This window comes from Dendrobates tinctorius, unplaced genomic scaffold (genome assembly GCF_039654945.1).
Source record: "Dendrobates tinctorius isolate UK_male_01 unplaced genomic scaffold, ASM3965494v1 ptg000056l, whole genome shotgun sequence".
NCBI classification, from domain to species: domain Eukaryota; kingdom Metazoa; phylum Chordata; class Amphibia; order Anura; family Dendrobatidae; genus Dendrobates; species Dendrobates tinctorius.
Window position 1 is genome coordinate 15,696,312 of NW_027361724.1, and position 15,140 is coordinate 15,711,451.

General features: G+C 44.8%; 1 protein-coding gene across 4 annotated transcripts in view; it reads right to left on the bottom strand.

Moving 5' to 3' along the window:
- The window catches only part of MCM3AP (minichromosome maintenance complex component 3 associated protein), a 135,712-nt gene that overhangs the window by 45,954 nt on the left and 74,618 nt on the right, over positions 1 to 15,140 (bottom strand). For all 4 annotated transcript variants that reach the window (XM_073577522.1, XM_073577524.1, XM_073577525.1 and 1 more), the window contains one exon: positions 14,070 to 14,170. In XM_073577522.1, coding sequence (XP_073433623.1) covers positions 14,070 to 14,170 — 101 coding nt within the window. The remainder of the gene's footprint in view (positions 1 to 14,069; positions 14,171 to 15,140) is intronic.

The window sequence follows — 15,140 nt, forward strand, 5'->3', positions numbered from 1 at the left end:
ATTATCCGACACCAGAGAGCTATATTGGACCACCGACTGGACTCGTCTAATGTTGATGGAAGTGCTCTTACCAGGCACAAAGCCAGTTTGGTCAGAGTGTATGAGGTCTAATATGACTGAATTCAACCTGCTGGCCAAAATTTTCGTAAAGATCTTATAATCTACATTTACTAATGATATAGGTCTGTAAGATCCACAATCCAAAGGGTCCTTTCCCTCCTTTTTCAGAACTATTATATTGGCCTCATAAAAGGATTCCGGCATGCATCCCCCCTCCCAAATCTCACGAAACACTTTCAGCAGAAGAGGCGCCAGTATCTCCCGATACCTCCTACACAGTTCGACAGGAAATCCATCCGGCCCAGGAACCTACCCAGAGGCCATATCCTTCAAGGCATCCTCTACCTCCTCCAGAGTAAACTCAGCATCTATAAAGGCCCGTTGGGAAGGATTTAATGTGGGAAACTCTGTATCAGATAGGTAGTCTAAACACCCTGGGCCGTCAACATCAGACTTAGAATTGTACAGTGAACTATAATAATCATAAAAGCACTTCAATATTTCCTCAGTTGTAGAGGCCAGAGTTGTCTGTGGCTGGACGTATTAATTTAATTAAGATATTACTCCCCAAGCTTAGTTACTTTCTCCAGCATAGTGCTGTAGTGGTGCCCAGATCCTTTTCCGCTAATCTGAATTCCCAGATCACATCCTTCATATGGGGGAAGACCAGGCCCAAACTCAAACTATCCACTTTGCAGAGACCTAAGAGGGGAGGGGGGGCAGCGTTACCCGATTTCTGTCTTATTTGGCCGGACAGGCCAAAGCCATAAGCACGTGGATGCCCGGTGGTCACCTTCCTAATTCTGATGGTCATCTTCTTCATACTGCATAGGTTGGTTGCCCGTTAGGTTTTTGAAAATGAGGAAAATAAATGTCCCACGGTTGTGACCCTGCTTCGTCTGGCACGGTCGGTGTGGAAGCAGATTTAAAGGGTGGTTGGATTTGAGGATATCATAGCTGAGATGCCTCTGTGGAATAATGGTTACCTTCCAGCGTTACTCGAACATCCGTCTGCTGAGTTTTGGGTTCAATATAATGTTTACATGATAGGCGATCTGTATGATCGTGGAACTCTGGTATCTTCTGAACAATTGCAAGTTAATCGCAATGTCCTGAGATCCCAGTTTTTTCGGTATCTACAACTGAGGTCAGCTATTCAATCGCATATAAGATCTGTAGGTACAGACACTTATTTCGTCTCTACCCTTGATAGGGATCCTTAAATCCCAGGGACCCCAAGGTTTCATCTCCTCTCTATACACATATATGCTGTCGGTGGGGACAGGACCTGCTATAGACTCTCTGTTAAGAAAAAATGGGAGAGGCTCATCCCGAATGCGCAAGGAAAGGAGTGGGAAGAAATATTAGAGTCCTCAATTAAGGTGTCTCCATCTGTTAATAAGATGATACAATTATATATTATAAATCAATCATATTTAACTCCAACTCGACTCTTTAAGATGGGCCGATACCAGTCGTCGGAATGTTTGAGATGCCATTCAATAGATGCAGACTTTATCCATATGATCTGGTGCTGTCCTGTCGTTGTACAATATTGGAAGGAGGTGACATCATTATTAACATCCTTGGTACAAATTCCTGTTCCCCTTGAACCACTGATCTGTTTGTTTGGGGTCTGGGATGAGGAGACATGGGATCAATATGTTGGGATTTTTCTTCGGGAGACATTGTTTATGGCACGAAAGGTACTGGCATTGCGGTGGATGGGAGGTTCTTCCCCGTTTCTTGGGTCCTGGGTAAATTTAGTGAACTCGATCATCCCATATGAACGCACACTATATCAAAATAGAGGGTGCCCGGGTAAATTTGAAAAGATCTGGGAGAGGTGGAATTCCTCTCACCTTACTTTGCAGAGGGGAGATGTCACATAATAAAGGATTAATGGTGTGGAAGTAGGCTGCGGAATAGTTTAGTTTAGGTTTATCTTTTTTGTAGATGCGGCTTAAAAGTCAAGCAGATCTCATTATTCAAGTAATAATACAAGACCAATGTGATTTAAATGACATTATATTTTGTTTTATTCTGTATACAACTGGTACGCACATTTTGCTTTATATTTTCATATCGTATGAACATATATATATATTTTGCATTATGTTTAACATTATTTACCAGTATGTGTATTGTACAGCAGTTTATGACTTAACGAATTAAAAAAAAAAAAAAAAATTATGTTTACTAAATACCCTTATTATTATTATTACTTTTATGCATTATTTGCAGTTTATTTTTTACTTTTTATTTCAGGATATTTGTGTTTTTTGCTTTTTGTTTTCTCTGGTTAATGGTCATGTGTTAATATGCACTTACATTGTGCATACATATTAATTTACTTTCTCAGTTCAGACTCCAGTTTTTTATTCATTTCATTGTGCATTCAGTGCATATAAGGGTGTGACCGCCCTCTTTCTGAGCTGGGAAAGCCATCCAGTCTGGCCTATGCTTTTACTAGTGGGTCAGTCCCTCGATCCTTGTTCACATTCACGTCACTTGGCAAGTGAAAAGGTTTTAAATACTAGAGTAGGACTGTCCCACAAGGGTTGCCGTGACGTGGCGGGATGGCTTGTACATTATTTTGATCAAAATCATGTTTACTAAATACCCTTATTATTATTATTACTTTTATGCATTATTTGCAGTTTATTTTTTACTTTTTATTTCAGGATATTTGTGTTTTTTGCTTTTTGTTTAGTCCTAAGGGAGGCAGGCTTCTCATCTCAGGTCACGCAGACCACGATTAAGGCGAGGAAATCCTTGTCCTCATGCATTTATCATCAGACCTAGAAGGCCTTCTTTCACTGGTGTGAAGACAGCAATACAGCTCCCATGTCTTTTTCCCTTCCATTCATCCTGGCGTTCTTACAATCAGGGATAGAGTCTGGTTTGTATATTAGTACCATAATTGGTCAAGTCTCCACTTGCTCAATTGTTTCAACGGTATTTGGCCTCTCGTTCCCAGACCTTCCTTCAGGGCGTTCCTTGCCTAGTGCCACCATATCGTCCTCCTGTGTACCAGTGGGTCCTTAAGCTAGTTTTGAACTTTCTTTGGGGACCCCCCTTCAAACATACATACATTTCTCTCCTCGAAAGTTGCCGTCTTGGTTGCGATCACTTCCATCAGGCGGTTCTCAGAATTAGCAGCTCTTTCTTGCCCCTCTCCTTTCCTCGTCCTCCACCAGGACAAGGTGGTCCTGCAACCAGTTCCTTCATTCCTTACTAAAGTAGTCTCTATGTTCCATATCAACGAGGATATTGTCCTTGCTTTCTTCTGCCCATCCTTTGAAAAGGTCTTTCCAACAAGCTGGACCTACTTAGAGCTTTATGTTTCTCCCTCTCAAGGACCTCATCCTTCAGACGTTCGGAGGCCTTGTTTGCGATTCCTGAGAGTTGTCATTAGGGACTCCTTGCCTCCAAGTCTATCATCTGCTGGATCCGCTCGGCTACAATGGAGGCTTATCATATTAAGGATAGACGTCCACAACCGGGAATGAGAGCTCACTCCATCCAAACGATGGGGACCTCAGGGGCCGTTCGTCACCAGGTCTCTGCAACCCAGACTTGCAAGGCCGCTACCGTGTCATCCTCGGCTGATGCTGGCCTAGGTATAAAGGTACTGCAAGCGGCGGTAGTCCGTTGCCCAACCTGATGTGAGCACCATATTCTGTTCTCTCCCTTGGGACTGCTTTAGAATGTCCCATGGTTACCTGTGCCCCACAAGGAAGTGATAAAGAAATAGGGATTTTTGTGTACTCAACGTAAAATCCATTTCTCCGAGCCAATCATTGGGGGACACAGAGACCGTGGGTGTTATGCTGCTGGCCACTAGGAGGACACTAAGTAAACCAGAAAAAAAAGTTAGCTCCTCCCCTGCAGTATACACCCTCTCGCTGGCTGAGATTTCTCCAGTTCGGTGATAAAAGCAGTAGGAGCATAAACAGTCAATAATAACCATAACTATGTCAATGCCTAAGAATGCTACAGTGAGCCAATAGGCTAAACAGGGTGGGTGCTGTGTCCCCCAATGATTGGCTCGGAGAAAAGGATTTTACGGTGAGTACACAAAAATCCCTGTTTCTCCTACGCCTCATTGGGGAACACAGAGACCATGGGACATCCTAAAGCAGTCCCTGGGTGGGGAGCATACATCTGCCAATACCCCATGTACCACTGAGTCAACACCGTGGTACTGCCGATTGCAGGCTGCGTCTGCTGAGAGCTTCATCCGCAGAAGCCTGACAATGAATTAGGCAATGTTTGTAAAAAGTGTGCAGATTTTACCAAGTTGCAGCCCTGCAGACCAGTTCTGCCGAGGTTTGGTGCCGAATGGCCGAAGAGGTGCCCAGCGACCGGGTAGAGTGCGCCTTAAACCCCGCTGGGACAGTCGCGATCCCGACACGGTAGGATTGCTGAATCTCCAAGCGAATCCACCTGGCTAGCGTTGCTTTAGACGCGGCTAGACACTTCCTATGCCCCTCTGGAAGCATGAACGGGGCACCTGACTTGTGGAAGGGAGCCGTCCGCGAGATGTACCGTTTCAGCGCTCTAACCACATCCAGGGTGTGGAGGGTCTTCTCAATGCGATGGACTGGCGCCAGACAAAAGGAAGGCGAAAAAATTTCCTCGTTGAGATGTAAAGAGGAGACGAACTTGGGCAGGAAGGACGGGGACGTCCTGAGAACTACCTTTTCCTGATGAAAATTCAGTAACAGAGAATGGCAGGACAGGGCTGTCAATTCCGAAACTCGTCTGATTGACGTAATTGCCACTAGAAAGACCACCTTTCAACAGAGGATGGACAGTGACACGTCCTGCAGCGGTTCGAAAGGAGCCTCCTGTAAGGCCCCGAGAACCAGGTTAAGGTCCCACGATTCCAATGGCCTATATAAGGAGGCGCCACATGGGAAACTTCCTGAATGAACATCTTGACCTGAAGTGTGGTGGCAATTTTGCGTTGGAAAAGCACTGACAAGGCCGAAATTTGGCCCTTGAGCGAGCTAAGAGCGAGGCCTGATTTTAATCCAGATTGAAGGAACTCCAATATGGCCAGAATGGAAAATACCAGAGGTGATCGACCATGATCCTTGCACCACGAAAAAGAAGACTTTCCAGGTGTGGCAACAGATGCACATGGACACAGGCTTCCTAGCACTAATCATGGTGGAAATCACGTCGTGAGAGAACCCAGCCTGTGCTAAAATTCAGGATTCAATGGCCAAGCCGTCAAAGACAGAGCCCCGGAGTTCTGGTGGTAAATCGGGCCCTGCGAGAGTAGATCCATGCGAAGTCGCCTGAGGACGTCGGCGACTAGTTGTATTAGTTCTGCATACCATGCTCGGCGAATCTGGTGCGACTAGGATCCCTGGTACTCCTTCCGCTCTGAACTTCTTGATGACCGTTGGAAGCAAAGGAAGAGGGGGGGAAGATGTACGGGAGCCGGACCCGGTGCCATGGCAGAACTAGGGCGTCTGCTCCGAAGGAGCATGGATCGCGCAATCGGGAAATGAACTGAGGAACCTTGTTGCTTAGTTTTGAGCCAGAAAAAGTCACTAATTCATGGAGATTAGAAAAAGACTTTGTGTACATACAAATCCCCTTAAAAAACAATTTATTAATGATAGTAAAAAACACCTTCCCAGTGAAATTTGAAAAATATCAAAAATGAAAAAAGACCTATTCTAAGGTGCTGCATAGCCCTACATTAAGGCCTAACTGATACCTTCCTAGCCGTGGAGGTTGGCACCCTAATAGTACGATATTGGCGCCCCCACTCAATGAGGACTATCCCTCGCTTCCCTAGTGATCCCTAATATCACAGAGGGGAAAACAATTTTCAAATAGAACAGTGGTGAAATAATCAGAATGCCCTAGGACTCATGCAGACCAGACAAATAAATTTGAAGAATACAACGATAAAAACATTTCAACCATATCATGATATCATGTGACCTATAAAATAGAATGACCTCAATAAGGCCAAATCAGCAGCTATTCTCACTCGGAGAGATAAACATCCTCAGATACAATCACCAGATAATAAAAGGTCACTTATCATGTCTTATGGGGGAACCCTCAATGCGTTTCCCCGCCGCAGCGGTTCATCAGGAGGGATAATCCTTTCAGAGATATCGTTGCTGCTTCATGCCTGATACCACAATAATGATGGCACCAGGGGTCAAAGAAAACGGATTTAAATAACCGGCATAATTATATTGCATACCACCCACTATCTGGCGGTCCAATCGGTGTGAAGGTGTAAATACCTGAAACCCAGGTGTGCACCAAAAAGATATACTATGTACCTGAAAGCCCGCCGCTATATTCAATGTTCAGAGCGGAAGGATGTCATTAGCGTGCGTTCCACGGAGGGGCGTATCAAACATGGCGCCCATACTTCCGGTCGCGCAACCCCCTCATCGGGCTGTAGCTGAGCACCCATTCCTCCGGAACTGTCTTGTGTGGGCAGAGCGGAGGGGAATCAAAGATGGCGCCGAGACTTCCGGTCACATGCTTCCCCTTTGCTCCAGGATGTGCCCATGGAAACAACCAAAGAGCGCATCGCACGAGGGGAATCAAAGATGGCGCCGGGACTTCCGGTCACATGCTTCCCCTTTGCTCCAGGATGTAACCATGGAAACAAACCGGAGAGCGCATCGCACAAGGTGAATCAAAAAATAAATAAAAACAAACACCCCTGCCCCCAACAAGATGTCCCAGAAGTCAATAGCCAGAGGACCTATTAAATCATCAATTAAAGTATTACTGTGACATAAGAAAAATATACCAATATGGTTACTAAAGATTTTGTAAATTTTCGCTATGGCACAGTAAATATAACCCCTACAGTATTCGCAGATAAATGGTAGGTCTAGCAGTTACATTACCCTAATTTTTGGCATAACTACACACACATAATGTTGCACATTCCAGGCTCAAAAATATTAAAGAATAACTATAAAACAGCAGCAATGCATATTGCTGTATGATAAACCAAATCCGCCATACAATGTGGTCCATGCCATACAGGCATCATCCAATATGGCAGAAATATATAGAACCCCTCATCATCACCCCCTCAAAAAGAACAGAGGGCAAATTCAACCAACCAAAGAATCATAAAAAACAGGCATATGAAATATATTCATTCATCCCATTCGGAGAGACAGATTGTAATCTGAACATCCATTCACATTCCCGTCTCAGAATTAAATTGTCTAGATTACCTCCCCTTGCCCTTGGTTTAATTAGTTCAATCATATTAAAGGTGATGTCACCCATTCGGCCCTGATGTATCGCATTAATGTGTCTGGCGACAGGGGTATCACGTTTGTTTCTGATATCCCCCAGGTGTTCACCCACCCTCACCCTTAATTCTCTAGTGGTTTTTCCCACATAATCCAATGGGCAGGTACACGTGGCCTTATAGACCAGACCTGTTGATCTACAGTTTCCAAAATCCCTCACATAAAAGGTCTTACCATTGTATGAGCTGTATGAGCTCACGGTCATGTTGCTTAAAGAAAAGTTTCTCTCCTCCTTTCAAAAAAAGAAGATGCATCTATGGATACTGCTGTCAGACTTATTGGCACTTATGATGGCCAGTCAGACAGGGTATACCATGTTCTTAAAAAACATTGGGGGATACTGTTAGCTGACCCGAATTTGAAGGGGCTGATACCATCTAAACCCTCCATTACATACAGAAAAGGGAGATTTATAGGGGATCGGCTTGTGCACAGCCTCTATCAAAGACCTAAGGGGGCGGGCACATGGTTGGACAGGAAACCTTTGGGCTTTTTTAAGTGTGGAGACTGTACTAGATGCAAATATATGCTTCAATGCAAAACCTTTACGAGCTCATACAATGGTAAGACCTTTTATGTGAGGGATTTTGGAAACTGTAGATCAACAGGTCTGGTCTATAAGGCCACGTGTACCTGCCCATTGGATTATGTGGGAAAAACCACTAGAGAATTAAGGGTGAGGGTGGGTGAACACCTGGGGGATATCAGAAACAAACGTGATACCCCTGTCGCCAGGCACATTAATGCGATACATCAGGGCCGAATGGGTGACATCACCTTTAATATGATTGAACTAATTAAACCAAGGGCTAGGGGAGGTAATCTAGACAATTTAATTCTGAGACGGGAATGTGAATGGATGTTCAGATTACAATCTGTCTCTCCGAATGGGATGAATGAATATATTTCATATGCCTGTTTTTTATGATTCTTTGGTTGGTTGAATTTGCCCTCTGTTCTTTTTGAGGGGGTGATGATGAGGGGTTCTATATATTTCTGCCATATTGGATGATGCCTGTATGGCATGGACCACATTGTATGGCGGATTTGGTTTATCATACAGCAATATGCATTGCTGTTGTTTTATAGTTATTCTTTAATATTTTTGAGCCTGGAATGTGCAACATTATGTGTGTGTAGTTATGCCAAAAATTAGGGTAATGTAACTGCTAGACCTACCATTTATCTGCGAATACTGTAGGGGTTATATTTACTGTGCCATAGCGAAAATTTACAAAATCTTTAGTAACCATATTGGTATATTTTTCTTATGTCACAGTAATACTTTAATTGATGATTTAATAGGTCCTCTGGCTATTGACTTCTGGGACATCTTGTTGGGGGCAGGGGTGTTTGTTTTTATTTATTTTTTGATTCACCTTGTGCGATGCGCTCTCCGGTTTGTTTCCATGGTTACATCCTGGAGCAAAGGGGAAGCATGTGACCGGAAGTCCCGGCGCCATCTTTGATTCCCCTCGTGCGATGCGCTCTTTGGTTGTTTCCATGGGCACATCCTGGAGCAAAGGGGAAGCATGTGACCGGAAGTCTCGGCGCCATCTTTGATTCCCCTCCGCTCTGCCCACACAAGACAATTCCGGAGGAATGGGTGCTCAGCTACAGCCCGATGAGGGGGTTGCGCGACCGGAAGAATGGGCGCCATGTTTGATACGCCCCTCCGTGGAACGCACGCTAATGACCTCCTTCCGCTCTGAACATTGAATATAGCGGCGGGCTTTCAGGTACATAGTATATCTTTTTGGTGCACACCTGGGTTTCAGGTACTTACACCTTCACACCGATTGGACCGCCAGAGAGTGGGTGGTATGCAATATAATTATGCCGGTTATTTAAATCCGTTTTCTTTGACCCCTGGTGCCATCATTATTGTGGTATCAGGCATGAAGCAGCAACAATATCTCTGAAAGGATTATTCCTCCTGATGAACCGCTGCGGCGGGGAAACGCGTTGAGGGTTCCCCCATAAGACATGATAAGTGACCTTTTATTATCTGGTGATTGTATCTGAGGATGTTTATCTCTCCGAGTGAGAATAGCTGCTGATTTGGCCTTATTGAGGTCATTCTATTTTATAGGTCACATGATATCATGATATGGTTGAAATGTTTTTATCGTTGTATTCTTCAAATTTATTTGTCTGGTCTGCATGAGTCCTAGGGCATTCTGATTATTTCACCACTGTTCTATTTGAAAATTGTTTTCCCCTCTGTGATATTAGGGATCACTAGGGAAGCGAGGGATAGTCCTCGTTGAGTGGGGGCGCCAATATCGTACTATTAGGGTGCCAACCTCCACGGCTAGGAAGGTATCAGTTAGGCCTTAATGTAGGGCTATGCAGCACCTCAGAATAGGTCTTTTTTCATTTTTGATATTTTTCAAATTTCACTGGGAAGGTGTTTTTTACTATCATTAATAAATTGTTTTTTAAGGGGATTTGTATGTACACAAAGTCTTTTTCTAATCTCCATGAATTAGTGACTTTTTCTGGTTTAAGTTTTTTCTGATATGGCCAGTTTCCTATCAGCCCCTATCAATACTGAGCTTTGGGCACAGGATGCCAACCAGGTGTTTTCTATAAATCCATCACTTGAGAATTCTGATAATCCCTCTCTTAAGACCTTATTTAAAGACCTCTATCATGCCTATAAGGAAAATATCAAATCCTGGTGGGAGATAAGAGGGTTGGAAAGTTACATTAAAAATAAAATTGTACCCAAGGGCTTACGTATAAATATACAGCCCTCTCCCCGAACGGCCAATCCTCAGTTTCTTGATGAGGGACCGGAACGATGACTTTGTCCCTTAGCAGAGCCTGAACAGCCCGAAGGAAGGCTCTTGTCTTTTTCTTGGTGGGAGAGGAAAGGAAAAACCGAGTTGGAGGGGGAGAAGAAGATTCTATCTTGTTCGTCATTGGGTAGATCTATGAGATCTGGCTCCCTTAGATCCAGAAGCCCTAGGCCTGGGTTTCCAAGAGCGGGTAGGTCTGTATGAGACCTGGGAGCCTCTGACTCCGTGCGGGAACCGACCTGATCCGGAAGAGAAGGTAGAGGAGGACCAACCGGAATTGTTGCGAGAAGATCGAAAAACACGTCGGCTGTTGGTTGCGAAACAGCCGAACAGCCCTTTGTTGAGGAAGGAATTTACTTTTTCCCCCCCGGTAGTATCAGAAATGAGCTGGTCCAGTTTCTTTCCAAAAAGACGACCAGTTTGAAAGGGGAGAGAAGTCCACGATCTTTTAGATGTGGCATCTGCCCGCCAGGCGCGGAGCCATAGGGCTGTCTAATGGAGATCGCATTAGCGGCAGAGTTTGAAACGTCTACTACAAAGTTCGCTACATGCATTATCTTGCTGGCGACAGTGGTTGCCTCCGGAGGAAGATTGGTGCTGTGGAAGGAAGTAATCAAGAGTTCTGCCTAAGTGGCCAATACCTTAGTGACCCAAATTGCCACGAAGGATGGAAAAACTGAACGGGCAAGGTAGTGAATTTGACGATCGGAGAGGTTTCTGACTGAGGAACTCTCAGAAACAGATAGGAGCGTTTTAGAAGCAAGATGCGATACAGGAGCGTCCACCAGAGGGGACTGTAACCAGTCCTGCATTAGGTCTGGATGAAAAGGGAATTTAGCCTGAGTAAACTTTTGCCCTGTGAACCGCTTATGCGGTTGATCCCTATGTTTCTGGACGGCTGGTAAATAACCTGCGCACAGACTAGGATTTCTTAAATGAGATAGGGAGTGCTGGAGCGGGAATATTTTCCTCATCCAACTTCAGAATCCTGTTGACTGATTCTATAAGAGAATCAAGTGACTGTTTATCAGTTATGGGATTCTGAGGGGCTGACGTGTCAGATTTGAATTCAGAGTCGTGCTCGTTGTGAACCTTAGGAGAGGGCGAGCGAGAGACAGGAGTCGCCAATGCTGAGGCTCGAACGTGACTAGGGGACACGTCATGGGTCCGCTTCTAGAGACCTGACCATCCTTTGAACGAGTATGGCCCCTGCTGGTGGACGGTTGCCGGCAGACGCCAGAGCCCTCCTCGGGAGGTAAGGGCGCTTTCTGACTTAAAGAGTCCTTCCGGAAGGAGAATATAGCCTGGGTCAGAGACTCCACCAACCGTGACAGGGGCGCAGCCCACTCAGGGGTACCAGACGCAGGAGGCCTGTCAGCAGCGGCTGCGAGGGACGTTGGAGCGCAGGTCGGGGCGCAGTTCGGGCGCAGGCCGGGTCGCAGTCCGTGCATAACAGATTAGTTTGTGCACTGGGTAAGGCCGACTTGCAAGTGGTACACACGGTAGAAAAAAACGCAGTGTGCTTCTTAGCAGCCCGTTTAGCCTCCTTAGAGTGAGGCATAGCTCTCCAGAAAGGGTTAACGGCAGAGTCTGACTGCAGCTGCAGGGAATGTGTCGGGAAGGGGTTAAGCTTTAATCCGAGGGCAGATGTAGCTTACCCACGGTCCTGTGTTATGTCCCCAGGGAGGATAACGGTGGGCCTGTGGCGTCATCCGGTATTCGGCTGCTCCTGAAAGGGTTAACTGCAGCAGTGTTAACAGACATGGCCCGAGATTAAAATTGCGTGTCTCGTTAGGAATGAGAGGCGCTAAGAGGAGGGGGCGGTGACGTTAGCGCGGGCGGCGCTATTCAAATTGCGGCCTAGTAGGCCGGAAAAACCAGGGACTCAATTTTTGGCCTACCCACGGTAGGCGCTGGGAGCGGCTTTATCAAGGGCGGCGCCATTTAAATTGCGGCCTAGCAGGCCGAAAAATCTGGGGGCTAAATTTCTGGCCTCCTCGCGGTAAGCGCCGGCGGGAGGGGGGCCGCGACCGGGCGTCAGTGTACCACCGCTGACACTAAGTCAGCGCTTCTCCCGGGGACAAGGACCCGACCCCATACCTCTACTCCTGTGCTCAGTCTGGTCGTCACTGTCCGGGGTCTTCCAGTCTCATCCTCTAGGCGATGTAGCAGAGCTGGAGGAGGTTTTACAGGGGGGTATTGCTCAATCGATCCTCCCTCTGGGCAGGGGGATGGAGAGCTCTGGGACTGATACAGGGCATCCGAAAAAGCGCTGTTCAGGTCTTTCTCCATGCACTCCTGTGCTATGTCCTGATGCGCTTGCACTTGTATCCGTGGAACCATCGTCAGAGGAATACAGCCTCATTCGTCGCAGGAAAGTGCACGTGAAGGGTTACTCCACGTGCTTGCCTGTTGCTGATTCGGGGGAGAGCGGGCTGTAGAAAGGAACCGTCGCCCCCTTCACGCCGTTAATTAAAAAATAAACATTTACAGAAAATTCAAAAATAAAATAAAAACGATGGGGTCTGAAACCAGACCCAAGTGCCTCCTATAGACACTAAGAAAGAACTGGAGAAATCTCAGCCAGCGAGAGGGTGTATACTGCAGGGGAGGAGCTAACTTTCTTTCTGGTTTACTTAGTGTCATCCTAGTGGCCAGCAGCATAACACCCACGGTCTCTGTGTCCCCCAATGAGGCGTAGGAGAAATAAGGATTTAATGTACCCATGGTTAAATGTGTCCCACAATGAAGTGATAAAGAAATAAGGATTTAATGTACCCATGGTTACCTGTGTCCCACAATGCAGTGATAAAGAAATAAGGATTTAATGTACTCACCATAAAATCTCTTTCTTGGAGCTTTCACTGGGGGACACAGCACCCTCCTTGGTTTGTGCCTATATTGGGTCTGTATATAGTTTTTTGTTGTTGCTTCTCCTACTGCATTTTCACTAACTGATCAGCTTTATGCCAGTCAGTGGGTGTACCCTGCTGAGGAGGAGCTACCTTTTTTTTGCCTAGTGTCAGCCTCCTAGTGACAGCAGCCTACACCCATGGTTACCTGTGCCCTCAACGAAGGTTCCAAGAAATAGATTTTATGGTGAATACCAAAAATCCTTCTTTTTGCATTTCGGCTACTGCTGGAATATAACTCATTGCATGGAATAAGAATGCAAGAAAATAGTTTTAAGACTGCAGAATGCTCCTAACAGTCATTTATTACAGTTTTCCTCAAGGGTTTCAATGTGGCAAAACAGTAAGATTCTTTATGTAGACAAAATTTAAAAAAAAGTATTAAAAAGAATTTCCAGTAATAATTTGCTAAAACAATTTCTGTAATAAAATACTACAGAAAAATAAAATGCTTGCACGTTGTTCTCTCTGTTCAACACTAATCTATCTTAAGAGTGCAGGTTCAGAGGAAGCTGAACCTCAACATTACTAAAGATGAATAGGACCTGAACAGGTCACTTTAGCAGTAGAACACTGCACACTAGGTCTAAAGGACCTTACAAGAATATCAGGCATGTGATAAGTCTTTTGGAAACTGGAAAGTATGGGGAATAAAAAAAAAAAAAAAAAAAAAACTTTATACCTGGCAATACAATACTAATTAAAATCTGTTTAGGATGCCTACAGCAGAGGTGTCTGTATGCAGCAGAGCGGTGTGTGCATTTCTAGAGAGCTAATAAGGTGCATCCTATAACCTGAAAATAAAAGTTACACACTTACTCATCGTACTTTGTCATTTAGACATTTAGCCATTTTATATTCTATTTAGAATGTATTTTAAGAATTTCATCAACTAAATAAATTTGCTAATTTTTCTATATTTGCAACTCTTAGATATCATATTCCGCATTAAAGAGAAAATAAAATTATACCTAAGTGCATTTGAGATGTATTCAGACACACTTTGGATGACAGGAGCACTCAATTCTTTCAAAGCATCATCCAAAATCTCTTCCAGGACATGAGCCACATCCTGTATAAAACATTAAATGACAATGCTATAAACATTTCTGTTAAATTACCTATACACATTAGCCAAAGTTGATGAAATGTATTATGACCAAAATTCATTGGTTGCAAGTGCATGGAGTTTAACACGGATGCAGTGATGTATGCAAATAGTGGCTATGAGAGGCCCCAAGAAATCTCAGGTTTGTGTGAACTTGGTCTTAAATGTATGTTTGAAGCAAGCAGATTTGTTCTGAAAACAGGGATGTGTATGCAAGACCAAATTTTCTGTCTGATCTGCAATGGACAAATGTGAAATGGTTTTAAAGGGAAGGTGACATCCCCAAAAAATTTTTTCAGCAACTGAAAAAATGTAAATAATTAATGTTTACATTTTCTTAAAAAATATTATCATTTGTTTTTAATTTTGTAAAATACGAAAAATAATTTTAAAAAGTTTGGCATTTCCACTTGTTAACACTAGGGGGAGCAGCTACTGAAGTTTGGCACAAAAACCTAGTGCAACTAGCTCACATTACTGCACTGGAGTAAATATGGGCGGAGTCTGCTGACATGGGTGTGATGTCACTCCTCTCCTCCCCTTCTGGGTGTTTGCTAAGGGAAAAGAGAGGATGACATCTAGGAACACAGTGAGCAGCCATTTTGATGGGGCCTGCAAAGTTACTGACTGTCTTTGCATGTAAAGTCTGGATCAGAACAGGCCATCAATCAGCAGAAATGTTTCCTGGATTTCTGTGGAGCAGACAAGCAGACGGTCCATCCATGTGTATAAAACACAGCGCTCTATGTACAATCCCTGGCACCGAACAGGGCGCCCCCCATAGACCAGCACACTGCTCTCCTGAAATATTCTGTGCTGCTGTCACCCTGCTCCTTCCACCATACATCAGGCCCGTGTCGCCTTGCTTTCAAACATCGCCAGGACAGGATCTGAGGAGAGGAATGGTGTCTTCGGTCACTGAGGATGGCAGGCA